General features: G+C 39.3%; 1 protein-coding gene across 1 annotated transcript in view; it reads right to left on the reverse strand.

Moving 5' to 3' along the window:
• Window positions 1-773: 773 nt before the first annotated feature.
• Window positions 774-25077, reverse strand: part of LOC311296301 (uncharacterized protein) — a 141557-nt gene continuing 117253 nt past the window's right edge. Inside the window, exons 11-14 of the mRNA XM_084418007.1 lie at window positions 2250-2463; window positions 1997-2140; window positions 1807-1893; window positions 774-1717 (exon numbers count right to left, since the gene is read on the reverse strand). Of these exons, the coding sequence (XP_084274133.1) occupies window positions 1535-1717; window positions 1807-1893; window positions 1997-2140; window positions 2250-2462 (627 nt within the window). The 5' untranslated portion in view covers window position 2463 and the 3' untranslated portion in view covers window positions 774-1534. The remainder of the gene's footprint in view (window positions 1718-1806; window positions 1894-1996; window positions 2141-2249; window positions 2464-25077) is intronic.

Consider the following 25077-nt stretch of genomic DNA (forward strand, 5'->3'; position numbering starts at 1 on the left):
AATTGAGCATTTCACACAAGGTGACCCCCTTTTGAAATGTAGCTTGACCAGTGCAAAGAAGCTGGGACTGTTATAGTATGAGGATTAGATACAGAGCCAGTTCAGTTCAGGATCCTGCTATCCCATACTTGCATCCAATTCTGCACTACATGTGATGTTGCATTTCAGGTTTATTTGACTTTAGTGAAATTGCTTCACCTAAAATAAATTTGATCATACAGTGTTGTTACTCTGCACATGCTTTTTGATCATTACAAATAATAATGCAAAATTTATATCTTAGAATAGAAGATATGCAGTCTTTTGCATCACACAAATTATCAATAATTAAGTACGTAGTCTTGAAGAGGATTCTCCTTTTTTCTGTCTCTGTTTTGACTGTCTCATTTGGACTCGAACCTCTTTGAACTTGGACATGATTTGGACTTGACAAAGGTGGACTTGACTACAGCACTAGTCATGAGTTTGGAGGTTGAGTAAATTATGACAGAATTTTCATTTTTATGTGAATTACACTTTTAATTAAGGAAAAATACTTTTTACAGGTCGCAGCTTTTTGGAAGAAGCATCTGTATTCTATTGATTGATTGAAAAAAAGCTGATTCAAGATTATTTAAATCGAGTTTTTTATGATTATGATTACTAAACTCTACATGATAGAACTGTATTGCTGTATTGTTTGGGGTGAAAAAATAAGCTTACAGAGTCACAAAATTTCATCAAAGTCAAGTGGGTTTGGAGTGTGAGTAAATGAAGACAGAATTTTCAAATTTAGGTGAAACAGACTTTTAATTGAGGTGAAGAACAGGTTGCAAGGAACCTCTGCATTTATATCATTGTAATTTTATGAATATCAGTTTTATTTTATAAATCAACAGCAAACTGATCAAAATATAATAAATCATTTGTATAATCAATCATAATATATTATGATGCCTTCTACCCATATGATCAAACACACATGAACAAGCTAATCAAGGTTTTAAAATTACTTGAAATAAAGATACACATAATATATACTAAACTCTACCGGTTAGCTGACAAGAAGCTGTGCTGAGCACTGTATTAAAATAAAAAATAAAATTGATAGAAAAATTCAATTGATTATTCAAAGGTTCATTATGGAATTCTGGACTGTCTCTCCACATCTGTGCTTAAAATTTACAATCCCCTTTAGAGCAGATTGGAATATCTACACTGAGAATCACTGAGAAGAAAGTCTGACAAGACATTATCTGAGGAAGTAGAGTATCTGACTGAAGGTCAGGCAAAAACATGGCTTAAAATCCTGATTTTCTTAAATATACAGGCCCAATAATTGTATTTTTTTTGATGAAAAATTATACAAGACATATTTACTATGCAAAACATGTCAAAATTGTTATTCTTACCAACCCCTAAGCATTCACAGTACAAGTACTGACTATTGGTTAAATAGCTTTAAAATGTATGTAATCTACATAAATCATTCTATGCAATCTCTAATCTCTCTAATGCTGTTGCTGATTTTTGTTCATACAGCCGTATTTTAAATCTATAAAGCAGTCTTTACAGATGTCTCCTCAATCTTAATTGGTGGCAGGTAATCTGATGGCCCCTTGTTCTTCCAGTCAAGCAGCAGGGGTGGATTGTGTAAAGCCATCAGGCAGCCAACCTTGTAACATTCATCAGCCAACACACACAGTGGGTCAGGTTCACTGTCACCAAGTTGCTGAAACTATTCCAGATAGGAATAAAACACATCATATATTATGCACATTATATGTTACATTGTCAATCTTAGAAGAGAACTGTATTTGTCTTTACCTTGTGCTCGGTCTGGGAGCATCTAGTCTCTTCATGAAATATTATCATTTGCAGATTTTGGAGAGCTAATTCTATGTATTTCAGTTTCTTAAAAACAAAACAAATGAGTACAATGGTTTAATGTCACTTCTCTTTAGATTAGATTTTTTTAATTAACACATATATGATTTCTTTGTTTGCAGTTCTGTACCTTCGTTTGCTGTTTTGTACTTTTGTCTTGTGTTTTCTTTACCTCCCCCTTTTCACCTTCCTCTGTTTTATGGTCAACTTGAAAGAAAGATAAAAAATCTTCCTTCTTTTTAGTCATGTCATCCTGAGCTTTATTGAAAACCTCCTATGATAGAGAATACATTGTGAGTTTATGTAGATGTGACAGTTTCACCTCAATAAACAATGTTTCAATAGGAATGATAACAGAGAATTTTAGGGTTAGAGAACATTACCTGTAGCTTTGCTTTTAGCTTTTCCTTTTCTTTTGTTTCATTTATGGTTTTGTCTTTCTTTGATTTGTTTTTTATTTCAAGTATATACTTTGACAACATTTGTAGTCTCAATTTATCATACATCTTCTTTAGCTCGGTTTCCCTGCAAGGATTATTCAGGTCCTCACATAAAGCTCCGCTGCTTCCCATGTCGACAGACGCTTCAAAAGCCATCCTCGAAAAGAATCAACAAAACAAATACTTTAAAAATCATGAATGAATGAATGGTGTCACAGGCAATTACATATAGAGAAAAATCAGTCAGATTCTTCTTCTAAATTAGTTACAAAGGCTGCGTTTACACTTGGCTTTAACATGCGACCTGTATCCGGATATTAACCACATACACATTGAAAAGACAAGTGTAAACGCACTTCTGATCGGAATGTTATCCAATCAGCATGTCCAGGGGGTTGTTCCATAAAAGACGCTTAGAAAAGCGGGGATTAAACTCCAAAACCGGCCTTGAATGAGCCTAACAAATAAGTTGGGGCTAAAGTGGTTCCAAAAAAGGTAATTGAAGTTCACGCAATCTCACTAATTTGATCCAGGTTTATCAAGTCTAGATAATTGCGTGTGCACGCGTTTCTGAAGCAGCCCTAGAGGTCGATCGTGGATCAAATCGATCCACCATCAACCAGCCTATATTTTGTGCTGTTTTATGCGTTTGTGACGTTTTTTTTTTTTTTCTCAGTGCAAAACTTACATTTTACAGTTATATTCTCCATCTGTAAATGTTAGAAAGTCGAGCAAATGTATCCATTTTACTGCTAATCTTCATATTGAACGAGCGCTGCTGCGCGCCAAAGAGGGGCGCAATAATTCTGCCTAAAATATACATTTTGCTTGGAAAATTAATATGTGATATTTTATAACACTAGAAATATCTTCTAATTATAATAATTTATCTTTAGGATGTTGGATAAGTTGCAGTGAACTTCTAGCGAACAGAAGTAGTCTAATTCAGGGAAGATTTTTTTAAGAAACTAAATATATAAAGATACAAAAATAGTTGTGGGTATAGGACCTATGCTACTTAATAAAGATGATGTATACTTATTTAGAATGCTGAGAATTACAGCTTTTAATGCAATAATTTTTTGGAAAAAAGCAAGAATCCCCAGTTTTAAATGAGTGGTTAGATTTAGAAGAAGAATAGAAGAATAGAATCGGGCATTTATATAGCGCTTTCATATGTACTACTGTACACCTAAAGCGCTTTACAATCATGTCAGGGAATCTCTCCTCAACCACCACCAGTGTGCAGCATCCACTTGGATGATGCGACGGCAGCCACGTAGATTTAGTTTCTAGAATGTATTTTTTATATATTATACATATAATATATTCTTAATGTACTTTACATTATGAAGAGGATAACATGAAATTAAGAGCAAATTTATAAGTTTTGAAAAGATATGTGCAACTCTAAAATCAAAGAATATTCCATAAAATAAAGGAATATATATACATTTTTATATAACCCTCCCTCCCTTTTATTTCTAGACTAGTTATATGTTATTTTATTTATTTGCTTATTTTATACTGAATATTTGATATTCAAATAATATTACTTGAATAACTATTAGGAATTATGTGTCATTATAAGAGTTTGATATAAATATGTGAATGTTACATTTTTATTCATATTTATTTATTGTTTTTTGTCTTTTCCCCTTAAATCATATGTAAACGTGTCTAACTATGTACTTCTTGGTTATTGTTCTAATCGTGTGTTGGTGGGTATTATCACAAAAGAAAAAAAGTAGAAGGAAAAATAAGGAATATTTATTGGGGGAAAATATGATGTCTGTCTATTTGTATAATTGTGTTAAATGTGTTTGAATTGAAAGACATAATAAAGTACATAATATATATATATATATATATATATATATATATATATATATGCTAAAATATTTGTTATTTGGACATTAGATGTGCCTTATTTAGAATTTTAAACCTACAAGTGTATTTTTATGATATATTCAAATGTAGGCTAATATACTGTCAATTACTAAGCTCAGATTCATCTTACCAGTTAAAATTCATACTGTGCTTTTGTAATTATTTATTTTTAATTTTGTGATTTTAACTTCTGCTTTACAAAGCTTTTTTTTAGATTGTGTTCTAATGTTCTTCTAATCATAAACATGTACTACAGCTGCCAAACAAACCAGAGAGAAATGTATTCATAAGTCTATATTGTCTAATTTATCATTGTAGCCTTATTTAAGTTGATTTTCTGTATACTGTGTATTTATTTTTGGACTTATAGTGGTTAATAAAGTCCAATAATGGTATGAGAGAGTGTCAGTGGTAATATCGTTGTGTTCTTGTCGGTCAGTGTTAGAGGATCTGTGTAACACCTGAGGCTTAACCGACAATAAGTCTGACTAACCAAAATAAGCCTGGCTTGTATTCTAATCTTGTTTTATGGAACAACCCCCAGGTTCGGAGGTAGTCAAGGATGCATTGTGATCGGATCTCAGTGTAATGTAAACGCAATCCAGCCATTGTGTCTGCATTCACACACAACCCCCCCCCCCCCCCCCCCAGTCATTATTTACCCTCCTCTCTTCAAGAATTGCTGCACGTAGCTGCGTTGTATTGCGATACAGTCGAATGCAAAGTACATCGCAAATATACTGAAATGTTTGGCTTCGCAGTTTGCACCCGAAAGTTGCAGAACCATTCATTTTCTGTAAAGAACACGCATTTTTCCCAGCACAGCTGGCAACGTTCTCGGACCATTATGGCATCTATCCACATTATTAGTACTTGTAGCCTCTTCATCCTCCTCATTTAGTGAGATTTGTAAACTGTACACCGACTGAAAAAAACTTTTTCTGTTTTTAAAAGAAAACCCACCAAATAAGGTCGACTCTGCACCTACTTTTTTTTTTTGCGGTTGTTACAGCCCTTGGCCTTCTTCTGGTTGTTCTCCTGCCCCTCCTCTCTTTTAGGCCTAATTGCTATCACCTGGGAAGTCGGTGTTTAAATGGGAGACTCCCTGCTGCATTGCTCTCTCTCTCTTCCTGCTCTGGTCCGGTCGCTAAAGGCTCGAGCGCTGCTCTGTTGTGGCCTGTCCAGGTTCACGACTCGCTCGGGACGCCAGGATTTTACACAGATGCACACTTAAGTTTATTTAAGTTTGTCTTTTGTTTTTACACTCAACACTTGCACTCGCACATACAACACATCCATGCACCTGCCCAACACTACTGATTCTGACGTTCATACTCCATATTTGATTCTGTTGTTTAAATTTGGGTTATATGCACAATAAACTTATGTTTTGCACCGTTTGTTTGTGGTTTGTTTGTCAGTCGGCCGCACGGGGAGGGTCGGCTCGTGGCGTCGGCCGACCCCCCAAAAATTTCGGGGGGTCGGGGTGCACGTCCGCCAACCACCGTCCTAATGACCGTTTGGACGTTTTCTGAAGCTTGGGACTAGCTAGAGTTAGTCATTTTGGAACAGATTAAAAACTCTGTGCCGGAGTGCATTGCCACCTATATTAGTGAGCGTGGAGTCAAGTCTGTTAGGGAAGCTGCTGCGCTGGCTGATGTGCGCTTCAAGAGGTGGTGCTGGCCCTCATGAAACGAGGGCAAGTAGACCGTTTGAGGATAAAAGTGGTCGTGTTTCAGAGGACTCGGAAAAAATCTGTAATTACTGTCATAAGCGAGGACATTGGAAAAATGATTGTTATGCTCTTAAGTCTCGTCCAAAGCAAACTTTTCCCAGGGCTAATCCTGTGATGTGTGCTGCGTCTGTCACTGACCAGGAGTTAGCTAGAATCACTGGAGAAGGCAATCCGGAGTTGAAATCTTACTTGCCTTTTATTACAGAGGGTTTTGTTTCATTAATGGGAAGCAAAGAGCAAGTGCGCATAAAAATTTTGCGTGACACCGGTCCGTTTGACTCGTTTATTGTAGCTGCAACTTTGCCATTTTCAAATGACACCTTTGTGGGCTCAAGCATTCCTGTAGTGGGAATGGGGTTAAATGTTTTGAATGTACCACAACACAAAATTATGCTGTACTGTGATCTCTTCCAGGATGAGGTGTCTGTTGGCATGCGCCTAGCGTTACCTGTGGATGGCGCTGCTATGATCCTGGGTAATGACATAGCCGGTGATAAAGTGTGGGCTGATGTTTCTCCACCTGCCAAGGTGACGGTGACTCCTCTGGTGTGCAGTAAACCTGATGAGAGTGAGGTACACTTCCCTGATGTGTTTAGTACCTGTGCAGTAACCCGTTCAAAACATTTGGACAGTGATCACTCTGAAAGTGTGGCCTCTAGTCCTCACTTACTGTTACCTGTTATCCCATGGTCTGTTTCTCATGATGAGCTTATGCTGGAGCAAGAAACTGACAGCACTTTGAAGTCTTGTATGGATGAGGTTTGTTCATCTGCAGAGGTCAGAAATCGTTCTCATTGTTATTTTTTGCACAATAATGTCTTGATGAGAAAATGGACACCTCAGTTTGAGGATTTTGTTGGTGATCCGATTTACCAAGTGGTTGTTCCTTTAAAGTATCGGACTATTGTGTTGCAGATTTCTCATGACCAGTCTGGACACATGGGTGTCAGGAAGACGTATGACCGGGTTCTGCTGTATTTTTTTTGGCCTCGTTTAAAAAGGGATGTGTCTGTATATATTAAATTGTGTAACACCTGTCAATTGACAAGTAAACCTAACCAGGTTTTGAAGCCCGTTCCACTTTGTCCAATACCAGCTATAAGTCAACCATTTGAACATCTCCTTATTGACTGCCTTGGTCCATTACCTCCATCAAAATCAGGTGCCAGATATTTGTTGACAGTGATGTGTCAAAGTACTAGGTATCCTGCAGCCTACCCACTGCGTAGTATAACGGCTAAGTCTGTGGTTCGTGCATTGTCCCAATTTATTTCTATTTTTGGAGTTCCACGGGTTATTCAGTCGGATCAAGGGTCAAATTTTTGTTCAAAATTATTTGCTCAAGTGCTGGAACAGTTGAACATAGTTCATAATTTTTCATCTGCCTATCATGCTCAAAGCCAGGGTGTTTTGGAACGGTTTCACCAAACACTTAAGTCCATGCTGCGCTCATTGTGTGTTCAGATGCAGGGTGATTGGGAAGAGGCTTTACCGTGGATGCTGCTGGCTGCTAGAGAGGTAATACAAGAAAGTACAGGGTTTAGCCCTAATGATCTGATCTTTGGTCATAAAGTACGGGGTCCTCTGGCTCTGTTGCAGGATAACTGGAAGGAAGCTCAGCCTCCAAGTAACCTACTGGATTTTGTGAATGGGTTCAGGTATCGGCTATATATGTCTCAGGAAGTGGCCAGGAAAAATTTAGCCAGGGCACAAGCTAAGATGAAGAAACGTTATGATTGTCAGACTGAGCATAGAGAGTTTCTCCCAGGCGACCAGGTTTTAGCTCTTTTGCCTATAATTATTTCTCCGTGGCAAGCAACATTTTCTGGACCATTTTCTGTATTAAGGAAGCTTTCTGATCAGAACTTCTTAATTTCTACTCCAGCTCGTAGGACAAAGGCCAGGCTCTGCCATGTTAATCTTCTGAAGCCTTATGTTTCCCGTGAGCCTTTTGGGAGTGAGGTGGAGTTAAAGTTGTCCAAAACTCATCTTGTTTGTTTGGCTATGCCATCATCCTCAGTTGTGGTAGAGATGAAGGATTTACCAGGGCCTGATAAGGTTATGGTGTCTGGTCGGCTGAAAAATAAGGAAGCTTTAGATAAATTGGACAGCGTTTTGGGTCATCAGGAGTCATGTCAGCGGGCACAGCTAGTTAAGCTGATTAGAAGTTTTCCTTGCCTATTTGGAGACATGCCATCACGTACAACTTTACTAAAGCATGATATAGACGTGGGAGATACAAAGCCAATTAGGCAAAGATTCTATTGTGTTCACCCAGAGAAGCGTAAAAACCTGGAGGCTGAGATCAAGTACATGGTTCATAATGAAATAGCATTTTCCTCTGACTCTAGTTGGGCGTCACCCTGTCTCTTGGTCCCAAAGTCATATAATACATCTCGGTTTTGTACGGATTTTCGTAAAGTGAATGCAGTCACCAAGCCTGTGACTAAGCTGGATTTACTTAAAGGTTACTGGCATGTACCACTGACAGACAGGGCAAGGGAGATTGCTGCTTTTATTACACCAGGTGGGCTGTACTTCTACAATGTTATGCCTTTTGGTTTAAGAAATGCGGCGGCAACCTTCCAGCGCCTAATGAATTTGGTGGTGCGTGATCTGGAAGGATGTGCAGTGTATTTGGATGAAGTGGTGGTGTATGCGGACAACTGGGAACAGCATTTTGAGCGTGTTAAAGCTTTGTTTGTGCGTCTAGCTCATGCTAGTTTAACAGTGAATTTGGCAAAGTGTGAATTTGCTAAGGCCACGGTGGTCTATTTGGGTCGTGTTGTTGGCCAGGGTTCGGTGAGACCAGTGCGTGCTAAAGTGTGTGCAATTGATGACTTTCCATCACCAACGACAAAGAAGGAACTCATGAGATTTCTCGGTATGGTGGGCTACTATAGATGTTTTTGTAGGAATTTCTCTACAGTGGTCGCACCTCTAACTGATCTTCTGAAAGGGAAGCCAAAATGTATGTATGGTCTCCGATATGCCAGCAGTCTTTTGAGAGGGTTAAAGCTCTAATCTCAAATGCTCCGGTTCTGGCTGCTGCTCGCTGGGATCGTGAGTTTCATCTGGAGGTAGATGCCAGCATGGTTGGGGCTGGCGCAGTGTTGCTGCAGAAAGATGATGGGGGGGTTAATAAGCCTGTGTGTTGCTTTTCCAAGAAATTTAGCTAAACTACTCAGTCATAGAAAAAGAAACGCTTGCTCTTATTTGGGCGTTACAGCATTTTAGTGTGTATCTGGGCTCTGGTCCGGTGGTAGTCTTCTCAGACCATAATCCTTTAACTTTCCTTAGCACTTTACAGACTCCTAACCAACGGCTGATGCGCTGGGCTCTCCACCTCCAGTCCTACACTCTGGTTGTTCTCCTGCCCCTCCTCTCTTTTAGGCCTAATTGCTATCACCTGGGAAGTTGGTGTTTAAATGGGAGACTCCCTGCTGCATTGCTCTCTCTCTCTTCCTGCTCTGGTCCGGTCGCTAAAGGCTTGAGCGCTGCTCTGTTGTGGCCTGTCCAGGTTCACGACTCGCTCGGGACACAAGGATTTTACACAGATGCACACTTAAGTTTATTTAAGTTTGTCTTTTGTTTTACACTCAACACTTGCACTCGCACATACAACACATCCATGCACCTGCCCAACACTACTGATTCTGACGTTCATACTCCATATTTGATTCTGTTGTTTAAATTTGGGTTATATGCACAATAAACTTATGTTTTGCACCGTTTGTTTGTGGCATGGTCTCCTATCTATTGTTATGGCCCTGAGTCAGTCATAACAGCGGGAATGCGAGATCCGATCTGTTATTAAGTGTGCTTGCTGAAAGCAGCACACTTATTGTTCTTCTTAAGTTTTCTTCTTCTTATTAAGTTGGCTTGAGAAAGCCAACTTACTGATATTGTACTTAAACTTATTATTAAGTTGGCTTGAGAGAGCCAACTTACTGATATTGTACTTAAACTTATTATTATTATTATTATTATTATTATTCTGTGAAAAACTGTTGCCTCAAACTCCTCCTAGAGCTTTAACTCTACATACTCCAAACTCGGCTCAGACCTTCAAACTGTTCTGAAGTTAGTTGCTTTCCCTTTTCAGACTGATCGGACTTACAGTTTTCCTAAAAATGACGATCAAAACTCGGAAAAACTCCCATTGACTTTTTTAAACTCTCCAACCGACAAAAATTCAAATCTAAACACCTTGAAGACTAAACCAAACTGCCGTTCTATATACTATATGAGCCATTGAGACTCATTTAAACTAATAAACTCATCTATCTATCTACTTCAAACTACTTTAAACTACTTTAAACTTTAAACTTCAAACTAAATTAAACTTGAAACTAAATTAAACTTCAAACTAATTTAAACTTCAAACTAATTTAAACTTTAAACTTCAAACTAAATTAAACTTCAAACTAATTTCAACTTTAAACTTCAAACTAATTTAAACTTCAAACTAATTTAAACTTTAAACTTCAAACTAATTTCAACTTCAAACTAATTTCAACTTTAAACTTTAAACTTCAAACTTAATTAAACTTCAAACTAAATTAAACTTCAAACTAATTTCAACTTTAAACTTCAAACTAAATTAAACTTCAAACTAATTTCAACTTTAAACTTCAAACTAAATTAAACTTCAAACTAATTTCAACTTTAAACTAATTTCAACTTCAAACTACTAAATTTACTTCGTTTAACTTATAAACTCTAACCTCATACACTTATGAACTAATTAACTTATAAACTCATGAATTCATAGACTTATGAACTCTTAAACTCATAAATTAATAGGCTCTGAACTCTTAAACTCATTTAAACTTATAAACTCTAAACTCATTTAAACTTATAAACTCTAACTCAAAAACTCGTACTTATAAACTCATCAATTTAATACACTTATAAACTTTAAATTCATAAACTCTGAGTAAACTTCAAACTACTTTAAACTTCAAACCACTTTAAATTTCTTAAGTTTAAAGCTTCCAGCTCCCAAGCAACTCCATAGCAACCAAACTTGAGTACCCTAGCAACCGTTTAGCAAGACCTATATCTCTGTATCAGAACATCGTATAGAGATGAGGTTTGGCTATTTTGACTCATGCTAGCAAACAGCACTTCCAACATGCTACACATGCTAGCAGTGCATAGCTACATGCTAATAGCGATTAGTGAAGTGTTAAAACATGCCAAGGTCATGCTAAGAACTCTATAAAAACTCCATAGTAACGATCTGTGACAACGACCAACCACCTAGTAACACCATATCATCCGCCCTGAATACCTTAGCAACCGCCTAGCAACACCATAGCAACCACCCAGAACACCCTAGCAACCGCCTAGCAACCATCCAGAATACCTTAGCAACCGCCTAGCAACACCATAGCAACCATCCAGAACACCCTAGCAACCGCCTAGCAACCTCCAAAAAGACCCTAGCAACCATCAAAAATATCCTAGCAACCGCCTAGCAACCACCCAGAACACCCTAGTAACCACTCAAAATACCCTAGCAACCGCCTAGCAACCACCCAGAACACCCTAGCAACCACCCAAAATATCCTAGCAACCGCCTAGCAACCACCCAAAAGACCCTAGCAACCACCCAAATAATCCTAGCAACCGCCTAGCAACCACCCAGAATGCCCTAGCAACAGCCTAGCAACACCATATCAACCAACCAGAACACCCTAGCAACCGCCTAGCAACCACCCAGAACACCCTAGCAACCGCCTAACAACCACCCAGAATACCCTAGCAACCGCTTAGCAACACCATAGCAAGCACCCAGAATACCCTAACAACCGCCTAGCAAGACCATAGCGACCACCCATAACATCCTAGCAACCGCCTAGCAAAAAACTTTCTGGTCCAAACTTTCTCAAGCCAACTTAAAGTTTGTCTCGACGAACTTTCGCATCTAGTTAAGTTGGCTTGAGAGAGCCAACTTACTGAAATCCTATTTAAACTTATTAAGTTGGCTTGAGAAAGCCAACTTACTGATATTGTATTTAAACTTATTATTAAGTTGGCTTGAGAGAGCCAACTTACTGATATTGTACTTAAACTTATTATTATTAAGTTGGCTTGGGAAAGCCAACTTACTGAAATCCTATTTAAACTTATTCTTCTTCTTCTTCTTCTTCTTATTTTTCTGACCGCAAATTTTTAGACACTAACTCCTCCTAGACCGTTCAAGCTACATACTCCAAACTCGGGTCAGACCTTCATACTGTTCTGACTTGAGTTGCTATATCTTTTCAGACTGATTTGAGTTATGGTTTTCTTAAAAATTAATATTAAAAATCATAAAAATCCCATAGACTTTCATTGACCAAAAGTCCAGGTCTGTTTGAACTATGTTTAATGTAAACTGCTAGAAGCCATTGATACTCAATTAAGCTTTAAGCTATCTATGTTCTTTCTAACTAATAACTATCTATCTATCTATCTATCTATCTATCTATCTATCTATCTATCTATCTATCTATCTATCTATTTATCTATCTTTCTTTCTTTCTTTCTTTCTTTCTTTCTAACTAATCTATCTTTCTAACTGCTCCATCTTCCTTTCTTTCTTTCTTTCTAACTAATCTATCTTTCTAACTAATCCATCTTTCGTTCTAACTAATCTATCTCTATCTTTCTTTCTTTCTTCTTTCTTTCTTTCTTTCTTTCTTTCTTTCTAACTAATCAAATTTTCTTTCTCTCTTACTAATCTATCTTTCTTTCTAACTAATCAGTCTTTCTTTCTTTCATTCTAACTAAACTATTTTTCTTTCTTTCTTTTTAACTAATCCATCTTTCTTTCTAACTAACTAAACCACCATTCTTTCTTTCATTCTTCCTTTCTTTCTTCTTTTCTTTCCTTTCTTTCTTTCTTTCTTTCTTTCTTTCTTTCTTTCTTTCTTTCTTTCTTTCTTTCTTTCTTTCTTTCTAACTAGTCCATCTTTCTTTCTAACTAACCCATCCATCTTTCTTTCTTTCTTTCTTTCTTTCTTTCTTTCTTTCTTTCTTTCTTTCTTTCTTTCTAACTAATCTATCTTTCTAATCCATCTTTCTTTCTAGCTAATCTATCTAAACTAATCCACCATTCTTTCTTTTTTCATTTCTTTCTTTCTTTCTTTCTTTCTTTCTACCTAATCTTTTTTTCTTCTTTCTTTCTTTCTTTCTTTCTTTCTTTCTTTCTTTCTTTCTTTCTTTCTTTCTTTCTTTCTTTTTTTTCTTTCCACCTAATCTTTCCTTCTTTCTTTCTTTCTTTCTTTCTTTCTTTCTTTCTTTCTTTCTTTCTTTCTTTCTTTCTTTCTTTCTTTCTAACTATTCCACCATTCTTTTTTCTTTCTTTCTTTCTCTTTCTTTCTTTCTTTCTTTCTTTCTTTCTTTCTTTCTTTCTTTCTTTCTTTCTTTCTTTCTTTCTTTCTTTCTTTCTTTCTTTCTAACTATTCCACCATTCTTTCTTTCTTTCTTTCTTTCTTCTACCTAATCTTTTCTTTCTTTCTTTCTTTCTTTCTTTCTTTCTTTCTTTCTTTCTTTCTAACTAATCCACCATTCTTTCTTTCTTTCTTTCTTTTTTTCTTCTTTCTACCTAATCTTTTTTCTTTCTTTTTTCTACCTAATCTTTCTTTCTTTCTTTCTTTCTTTCTTTCTTTCTTTCTAACTAATCCACCATTCTTTCTTTCTTTCTTTCTTTTTTTCTTCTTTCTACCTAATCTTTTCTCTTTCTTTTTTCTTTCTTTCTACCTAATCTTTTCATTCTTTCTTTCTTTCTTTCTTTCTTTCTTTCTTTCTTTCTTTCTTTCTTTCTTTCTTTCTTTCTTTCTAACTAATCCACCATTCTTTCTTTCTCTTTCTTTCTTTCTTTCTTTCTTTCTTTCTTTTTACCTAATCTTTCTTTCTTCCTTTCTTACTTTCTAACTAATCTTTCTTTCTTTCTTTCTTTCTTTCTAACTAATCAATCTTTCTTTTTCTTTCTTTCTTTCTTTCTTTCTTTCTTTCTTTCTTTCTTTCTTTCTTTCTTTCTTTCTTTCTTTTTCTTCAAATTTTTTATATAAAACTTAAACCAACTTTAAACATCAAACTACTTCTAACTTCTTCAAACTCTCTGGTCCGGCTTTCTCAAGCCAACTTAAAGTTTGTCTCAACAAACTTTTTTTTCTAGTTAAGTTGGCTTGAGAGAGCCAACATATTGAAATCCTATTTAAACTTATTATTAAGTTGGCTTGAGAAAGCCAACTTACTGAAATCCTATTTAAACTTATTAAGTTGGCTTGAGAGAGCCAACATATTGAAATCCTATTTAAACTTATTATTATTATTATTATTATTCTTCTTACTAAAAAATCTGACTCAAACTCCTCCTAGAGCTTTAACTCTACATACTCCAAAATCGGCTCAGACACTCAAACAGATCTGACTCGGTGTGCTCTATCTTTTCAGACTGATCGGACTTACGGTTTTCCTACAAATGACGATCAAAACTCGGAAAAACTCCCATTGACTTACATTGGGGAGTTCTAAAAAATTCAAATCCAGATTCAAACTCACCAACCGACAAAAATTCAAATCTAAACACCTTGAAGACTAAACCAAACTGCCGTTCTATATATATTAGCCAATGAAACTCATTTAAACTAATAAACTCTAATCTCATACACTTATAAACTAATTAACTTAAATTTAATAACTAATTAACTAATAAACTCATGAATTCATAGACTTATGAACTCTTAAACTCATAAATTAATAAACTCTGAACTCTAAACTCATTTAAACTTATAAACTCTAAACTCAAAAACTCGTACACTTATAAACTCTAAACTCATAAACTCTGAGTGTGTATGTGTGTGTCTGAGTGAGTGTGTGAGCGAGGTAGTCTGAGTGTGTGTGTGTGTGTGTGTGTGTGTGTGTGTGTGTGTTTGTGTGTATCTATCTAACTTATTTATATATCTATCATAAACTTCAAACTACTTTAAACTACTTTAAACTTCAAACCACTTTAAACTTCTTTAGTTTAATGCTTCCAGCTCCCAAGCAACTCCATAGCAACCAAACTTGAGTACCCTAGCAACTGTTTTGCAAGACCTTTATCTCTGTATCAGAACATCGTATAGAGATGAGTTTTGGCTCTTTTGACTCATGCTAGCAAACAGCACTTCCAACATGCTACACATGCTAGCAGTGAATAGCTACATGCTAATAGCAATTAGTTAAGTGTTAAATCATGCCAAGATCATGCTAAGAACTCTATAAAAACTCCATAGTAACCATCTGTGACAACTACCAACCACCTAGTAACACCATATCAACTGCCCTGAATACCATAGCAACCACCCAGAACACCCTAGCAACCGCCTAGCAACCACCCAGAACACCCTAGCAACCACCCAAAAGACCCTAGCAACCACCCAAAATATCCTAGCAACCACCCAAAACACCCTAGCAACCGCCTAGCAACCACCCAAAAGACCCTAGCAACCACCTAGCAACCACCCAAAATATCCTAGCAACCACCCAAAACACCCTGGCAACCGCCTAGCAACCACCCAAAAGACCCTAGCAACCACCCAGAACACCCTAGCAACCGCCTAGCAACCACCCAGAACACCCTAGCAACCACCCAAAACACCCTAGCAACCACCCAAAAGACCCTAGCAACCACCCAAAAGACCCTAGCAACCGCCTAGCAACCACCCAAAAGACCCTAGCAACCACCCAGAACACCCTAGCAACCGCCTAGCAACCACCCAGAACACCCTAGCAACCACCCAAAATACCCTAGCAACCAACCAAAAGACCCTAGCAACCACCCAAAAGACCCTAGCAACCACCCAAAATATCCTAGCAACCACCCAAAACACCCTAGCAACCGCCTAGCAACCACCCAAAAGACCCTAGCAACCACCAAAAATATCCTAGCAACTACCCAAAATACCCTAGCAACCGCCTAGCAACCACCCAAAAGACCCTAGCAACCACCCAGAACACCCTAGCAACCGCCTAGCAACCACCCAGAACACCCTAGCAACCACCCAAAATACCCTAGCAACCAACCAAAAGACCCTAGCAACCACCCAAAATATCCTAGCAACCACCCAAAACACCCTAGCAACCGCCTAGCAACCACCCAAAAGACCCTAGCAACCACCAAAAATATCCTAGCAACCACCCAAAATACCCTAGCAACCGCCTAGCAACCACCCAAAAGACCCTAGCAACCACCCAAAATATCCTAGCAACCGCCTAGCAACCACCCAAAAGACCCTAGCAACCACCGAAAATATCCTAGCAACCGCCTAGCAACCACCCAAAAGACCCTAGCAACCACCCAGGACACCCTAGCAACCACCTAGCAACCACCCAGAACACCCTAGCAACCGCCCATAACATCTTAGCAACCGCCTAGCAAAAAACTTTCTGCTCCAAACTTTCTCAAGCCAACTTAAAGTTTGTCTCAACGAACTTTCGCATCTAGTTATTATTATTATTCTTCTTACTAAAAAATCTGACTCAAACTCGTCCTAGAGCTTTAACTCTACATACTCCAAAATCGGCTCAGACACTCAAACAGATCTGACTCGGTGTGCTATATCTTTTCAGACTGATCGGACTTACGGTTTTCCTAAAAATGACGATCAAAACTCGGAAAAACTCCCATTGACTTACATTGGGGAGTTCTAAAAAATTCAAATCCAGATTCAAACTCACCAACCGACAAAAATTCAAATCTAAACACCTTGAAGACTAAACCAAACTGCCGTTCTATATATATTAGCCAATGAAACTCATTTAAACTAATAAACTCTAAACTCATACACTTATAAACTAATTAACTTAAATTTAATAACTAATTAACTAATAAACTCATGAATTCATAGACTTATGAACTCTTAAACTCATAAATTAATAAACTCTGAACACTTAAACTCATTTAAACTTTTATAAACTCTAAACTCAAAAACTCATACACTTATAAACTCATCAATTTATACACTTATAAACTCTAAACTCATAAACTTTGAGTGTGTGTGTGTGTGTGTGTGTGTGTGTGTGTGTGTGTCTGAGTGAGTGTGTGAGCGAGGTAGTCTGTGTGAGTGTGTGTGTGTGTGTGTGTGTGTGTGTGTATCTATATAACTTATTTATCTATCTATCTCTCTCATAAACTTCAAACTACTTTAAACTTTAAACCAATTTAAACTTCTTAAGTTTAAAGCTCCCAGCTCCCAAGCAACTCCATAGCAACCAGACTTGAGTACCCTAGCAACCGTTTTGCAAGACCTATATCTCTGTATCAGAACATCGTACAGAGATGAGGTTTGGCTCTTTTGACTCATGCTAGCAAACAGCACTTCCAACATGCTACACATGCTAGCACTGAATAGCTACATGCTAATAGCGATTAGTTAAGTGTTAAATCATGCCAAGATCATGCTAAGAACTCTATAAAAACTCCATAGTAACCATCTGTGACAACTACCAACCACCTAGTAACACCATATCAACCGCCCTGAATACCATAGCAACCACCCAGAACACCCTAGCAACCGCCTAGCAACCACCCAAAACACCCTAACAACCGCCTAGCAACCACCCAAAAGACCCTAGCAACCACCCAAAATATCCCAGCAACCGCCTAGCAACCACCCAGAATACCCTAGCAACCACCCAGAAACCCTAGCAACCGCCTAGCAACCACCCAAAAGACCCTAGCAACCGCCCAGAACACCCTAGCAACCACCCAAAATACCCTAGCAACCACCCAGAAACCCTAGCAACCGCCTAGCAACCACCCAAAACACCCTAGCAACCGCCTAGCAACCACCCAAAAGACCCTAGCACCCAAAATATCCTAGCAACCGCCTAGCAACCACCCAAAAGACCCTAGCAACCACCAGAAATATCCTAGCAACCGCCTAGCAACCACCCAGAATATTCTAGCAACCACCCGAAACAGCCTAGCAACCGCCTAGCAACCACCCAGAACACCCTAGCAACCACCCAAAAGACCCTAGCAACCGCCTAGCAACCACCCAAAAGACCCTAGCAACCGCCTAGCAACCACCCAAAAGACCCTAGCAACCACCCAAAAGACCCTAGCAACCGCCTAGCAACCACCCAAAACACCCTAGCAACCGCCTAGCAACCACCCAAAAGACCCTAGCAACCACCCAGAATACCCTAGCAACCATCCAAAACAGCCTAGCAACCACCCAGAACACCCTGGCCACCACCTAGCAACCACCCAGAATACCTTAGCAACCGCCTAGCAACACCATAGCGACCACCCATAACATCCTAACAACCGCCTAGCAAAAAACGTTCTGCTCCAAACTTTCTCAAGCCAACTTAAAGTTTGTCTCGACGAACTTTCGTATCTAGTTATTATTATTCTTCTTACTAAAAATTTATCCCCTATCTCCTCCTAGAGCTTTAACTCTACATACTCCAAACTCGGCTCAGACCTTCAGACTATTCTGACTCGAGTTGCTCTATCTTTTCAGACTGATCGGACTTAAGGTTTTCCTAAAAATGCCGATCAAAACTCGGAAAACTCCCATTGACTTACATTGGGGAGTTCTAAAAAATTCAAATCCAGATTCAAACTGACCAACCGACAAAAATTTCAATCTAAACACCTTGAAGACTAATTCAAACTGCCGTTCTATATATATTAGCCAATGAAACTCATTTAAACTAATAAACTCTAATCTCATACACTTATAAACTAATTAACTTAAATTTAATAACTAATTAACTAATAAACTCATGAATTCATAGACTTATGAACTCTTAAACTCATAAATTAATAAACTCTGAACCCTTAAACTCATTTAAACTTATAAACTCAAAACTCATTTAAACTTATAAACTAAACTCAAAAACTTATAAACTTATAATGTACACTTATAAACTCATCCATTTATACACTTATAAACTCTAAACTCATAAACTCTGAGTGTGTGTGTGTGTGTGTGTGTTCACACACTCTAAACTCATTTAAACTTAAACTCTAAACTCATTTAAACTTATAAACTCAAAACTCTAAAACTCATAAACTACTTTAAACTTCAAACCACTTTAAACTTCTTAAGTTTAAAGCTTCCAGCTCCCAAGCAACTCCATAGCAACCAAACTTGAGTACCCTAGCAACCGTTTTGCAAGACCTATATCTCTGTATCAGAACATCGTATTGAGATGAGTTTTGGCTCTTTTGACTCATGCTAGCAAACAGCACTTCCAACATGCTACATATGCTAGCAGTGAATAGCTACATGCTAATAGCAATTAGTTAAGTGTTAAATCATTCCAAGATCATGCTAAGAACTCTATAAAAACTCCATAGTAACCATCTGTGACAACTACCAACCACCTAGTAACACCATATCAACCGCCCTGAATACCATAGCAACCACCCAGAACACCTTAGCAACCACCCGAAATACCCTAGCAACCACCCAAAATATCCTAGCAACCACCCAAAACATCCTAGCAACCGCCTAGCAACCACCCAAAAGACCCTAGCAACCACCCAAAATATCCTAGCAACCACCCAAAACACCCTAGCAACCGCCTAGCAACCACCCAAAAGACCCTAGCAACCACCCAAAATACCCTAGCAACCGCCTAGCAACCACCCAAAAGACCCTAGCAACCACCGAAAATATCCTAGCAACCGCCTAGCAACCACCAAAAGACCCTAGCAACTACCCAAAATATCCTAGCAACCGCCTAGCAACTACCCAAAAGACCCTAGCAACCACCCAGAACACCCTAGCAACCGCCTAGCAACCACCCAGAACACCCTAGCAACCACCCAAAATACCCTAGCAACCACCCAAAATATCCTAGCAACCACCCAAAAGACCCTAGCAACCACCCTAAAGACCCTAGCAACCACCCAAAATATCCTAGCAACCACCCAAAATACCCTAGCAACCACCCAAAAGACCCTAGCAACCACCCAAAATATCCTAGCAACCACCCAAAACACCCTAGCAACCACCTAGCAACCACCCAAAAGACCCTAGCAACCACCCAAAATATCCTAGTTTCACCCAGAACACCTTAGCAACCACCCAGAACACCCTAACAACCACCCAAAATACCTTAGTAACACCCTAGCAACCACACAGAATACCTTAGCAACCGCCTAGCAATACCATAGCAACCACCCAGAACACCCTAGCAACCACCTAACAACACCATAGCAACCAAACTTGAGTACCCTAGCAACCGTTTTGCAAGGCCTATATCTCTGTATCAGAACATCGTTTTGAGATGAGTTTTGGCTCTTTTGACTCATGCTAGCAAACAGCACTTCCAACATGCTACACATGCTAGCAGTGAATAGCTACATGCTAATAGCAATTAGTTAAGTGTTAAATCATTCCAAGATCATGCTAAGAACTCTATAAAAACTCCATAGTAACCATCTGTGACAACTACCAACCACCTAGTAACACCATATCAACCGCCCTGAATACCATAGCAACCACCCAGAACACCCTAGCAACCACCCAAAATATCCTAGCAACCACCCAAAACATCCAAGCAACCGCCTAGCAACCACCCAAAAGACCCTAGAAACCACCCAAAATATCCTAGCAACCACCCAAAACACCCTAGCAACCGCCTAGCAACCACCCAAAAGACCCTAGCAACCACCAAAAATATCCTAGCAACCACCCAAAATACCCTAGCAACCGCCTAGCAACCACCCAAAAGACCCTAGCAACCACCGAAAATATCCTAGCAACCGCCTAGCAACCACCATAAGACCCTAGCAACTACCCAAAATATCCTAGCAACCGCCTAGCAACTACCCAAAAGACCCTAGCAACCACCTAGCAACCACCCAGAACACCCTAGCAACCACCCAAAATACCCTAGCAACCACCCAAAAGACCCTAGCAACCACCCAAAATACCCTAGCAACCACCCAAAATACCCTAGCAACCACCCAAAACACCGTAGCAACCACCCAAAAGACCCTAGCAACCACCCAAAATATCCTAGTTTCACCCAGAACACCCTAGCAACCACCCAGAACACCCTAACAACCAGCCAAAATACCTTAGTAACACCCTAGCAACCACACAGAATACCTTAGCAACCGCCTAGCAATACCATAGCAACCACCCAGAACACCCTAGCAACCACCTAACAACACCATAGCAACCACCTAACAACACCATAGCAACCACCAAGAACACCCTAGCAACCGCCTAGCAACCACCCAGAATACCTTAGCAACTGCCTAGCAACACCATAGCAACCACCCAGAACACCCTCGAAACCACCTAGCAACACAATAGCAACCACCCAGAACACCCTAGCAACCGCCTAGCAACCAACCAGAATACCCTAGCAACCACCTAGCAACACAATAGCAACCACCAGGAACACCCTAGCAACAGCCTAGCAACTTTTTAACTTTAAACTACTTGAAACTTTAAACTGCTTTAAACTTCAAACTAATTTAAATTTTAAACTACTTTGAACTTCAAACTACTTTAAACGTCGAAGTACTTTAAACTTCAAACTACTTACAACTACTTTAAACTTAAAACTAATTCAAACTTTAAACTACTTTAAACTTTAAACTACTTTAACCTTTAAACTACTTTAAACTTCAAACTACTTTAAACTTCAAACTACTTTCAACTTTAAACTAATTTAAACTTCAAACTACTTTAAACTTCAAACTTCTTCAAACTCTCTGGTCCGGCTTTCTCAAGCCAACTTAAAGTTTGTCTCGACGAACTTTTTTTTCTAGTTATTATTATTATTCTGACCCTAAAAATTTACAACTCAAACTCCTCTTAGAGCTTTAACTCTATATACTCCAAACTCGGCTCAGACACTCAAACTGATCTGACTCGGTGTGCTCTATCTTTTCAGACTGATCGGACTTACGGTTTTCCTACAAATGACGATCAAAACTCGAAAAAACTCATTCAAAAACTCCCATTGACTTACATTGGGGAGTTCTAAAAAATTCAAACCGACAAAAATTTAAATCTAAACACCTTGAAGACTAAACCAAACTGCCGTTCTATATACTATATGAGCCATTGAGACTCATTTAAACTAATAAACTCTAAACTATAAACACTTATAAACTAATTAACTTATATACTCATGAATTCATAGACTTATGAACTCTTAAACTCATAAATTAATAAACTCTGAACTCTTAAACTCATTTAAACTTATAAACTCTGAACTCTTAAACTCATTTAAACTTATAAACTCTAAACTCAAAAACTCTTACACTTATAAACTCATCATTTTATACACTTATAAACTCTAAACTCATAAACTCTTGAGTGTGTGTGTCTGAGTGAGTGTGTGAGCGAGTTAGTGTGTGTGTGTGTGTGTGTGTGTGTGTGTGTATGTGTGTGTGTGTGTGTGTGTGTGTGTGTGTGTGTGTGTGTGTGTGTCTGTCTATCTATCCAACTTATTTATCTATCTGTCATAAACTTCAAACTACTTTAAACTTCAAACCACTTTAAACTTCTTAAGTTTAAAGCTTCCAGCTCCCAAGCAACTCCATAGCAACCAAACTCGAGTACCCTAGCAACCGTTTTGTAAGACCTATATCTCTGTATCAGAACATCGTATAGAGATGAGGTTTGGCTCTTTTGACTCATGCTAGCAAACAGCACTTCCAACATACTACACATGCTAGCAGTGAATAGCTACATGCTAATAGTGATTAGTTAAGTGTTAAATCATGCCAAGATCATGCTAAGAACTCTCTAAAAACTCCATAGTAACCATCTGTGACAACTACCAGCCACCTAGTAACACCATATCAACCGCCCTGAATACCTTAGCAACCGCCTAGCAACACCATAGCAACCACCCATAACACCCTAGCAACCGCCTAGCAACCACCCAGAACACCCTAGCAACCACCCAAAAGACCCTAGCAACCACCCAAAATATCCTAGCAACCACCCAAAACACCCTAGCAACCGCCTAGCAACCACCCAGAACACCCTAGCAACCACCCAAAATACCCTAGCAACCACCTAGCAACCACCCAAAAGACCCTAGCAACCACCCAGAACACCCTAGCAACCACCCAAAATACCCTAGCAACCACCCAAAACACCCTAGCAACCGCCTAGCAACCACCCAAAAGACCCTAGCAACCACCCAAAACATCCTAGCAACCACCCAAAACATCCTAGCAACCACCCAAAACACCCTAGCAACCGCCTGGCAACCACCCAAAAGATCCTAGCAACCACCCAAAAGACCCTAGCAACCGCCTAGCAACAACCCAAAAGACCCTAGCAACCACCTAAAATATCCTAGCAACCGCCTAGCAACCACCCAAAAGACCCTAGCAACCACCCAAAATATCCTAGCAACCACTCAAAACACCCTAGCAACTGCCTAGCAACCACCCAAAAGACCCTAGCAACCACCCAAAACATCCTAGCAACCACCCAAAACACCCTAGCAACCACCCAAAATACCCCAGCAACCACCCAAAACACCCTAGCAACCACCTAGCAACCACCCAAAAGACCCTAGCAACCACTTAAAATATCCTAGCAACCGCCTAGCAACCACCCAAAAGACCCTAGCAACCACCCAAAATATCCTAGCAACCACTCAAAACACCCTAGCAACTGCCTAGCAACCACCCAAAAGACCCTAGCAACCACCCAAAACATCCTAGCAACCACCCAAAACACCCTAGCAACCACCCAAAATACCCTAGCAACCACCCAAAACACCCTAGCAACCACCTAGCAACCACCCAAAAGACCCTAGCAACCACCAAAACACCCTAGCAACCACCCAAAAGACCCTAGCAACCACCCAGAACACCCTAGCAACCACCCAAAATACCCTAGCAACCACCTAGCAACCACCCAAAAGACCCTAGCAACCACCCAAAATATCCTAGCAACCACCCAAAACACCCTAGCAACCGCCTAGCAACCACCCAAAAGACCCTAGCAACCACCCAAAACATCCTAGCAACCACCCAAAACACCCTAGCTACCGCCTAGCAACCACCCAAAAGATCCTAGCAACCACCCAAAAGACCCTAGCAACCGCCTAGCAACCACCCAAAAGACCCTAGCAACCACCTAAAATATCCTAGCAACCGCCTAGCAACCACCCAAAAGACCCTAGCAACCACCCAAAATATCCTAGCAACCACTCAAAACACCCTAGCAACTGCCTAGCAACCACCCAAAAGACCCTAGCAACCACCCAAAACATCCTAGCAACCACCCAAAACACCCTAGCAACCGCCTAGCAACCACCCATAAGACCCTAGCAACCACCCAAAAGACCCTAGCAACTGCCTAGCAACCACCCAAAAGACCCTAGCAACCACCTAAAATATCCTAGCAACCGCCTAGCAACCACCCAAAATATCCTAGCAACCGCCTAGCAACCACCCCAAAGACCCTAGCAACCATCAGAAATATCCTAGCAACCTTCTAGCAACCACCCAGAATACCCTAGCAACCACCCAAAACAGCCTAGCAACCACCCAGAAAACCCTAGCAACCGCCTAGCAACCACCCAGAACACCCTAGCAACCACCCAAAATACCCTTGCAACCACCCAAAAGACCTTAGCAACCACCCAGGACACCCTAGCAACCACCTAGCAACCACCCAGAACACCCTAGCAACCGCCCAAAATACCCTAGCACTCTAAACTCATTTAAACTTAAACTCTAAACTCATTTAAACTTGTAAACTCAAAACTCGTAAACTACTTTAAACTTCAAACCACTTTAAACTTCTTAAGTTTAAAGCTTCCAGCTCCCAAACAACTCCATAGCAACCAAACTTGAGTACCCTAGCAACCGTTTTGCAAGACCTATATCTCTGTATCAGAACATCGTATAGAGATGAGTTTTGGCTCTTTTGACTCATGCTAGCAAACAGCACTTCCAACATGCTACACATGCTAGCAGTGAATAGCTACATGCTAATAGCGATTAGTTAAGTGCTATATCATGCCAAGATCATGCTAAGAACTCTATAAAGACTCCATAGTAACCATCTGTGACAACTACCAACCACCTAGTAAGTCAAGTCAAGTCAAGTCAAGTCATCCTTATTTATATAGCGCTTTTAACAACGTAGATTGTTT

Source organism: Rutilus rutilus, assembly GCF_951802725.1.
Source record: "Rutilus rutilus genome assembly, chromosome: 8".
Taxonomy (NCBI): Eukaryota; Metazoa; Chordata; class Actinopteri; order Cypriniformes; family Leuciscidae; genus Rutilus; species Rutilus rutilus.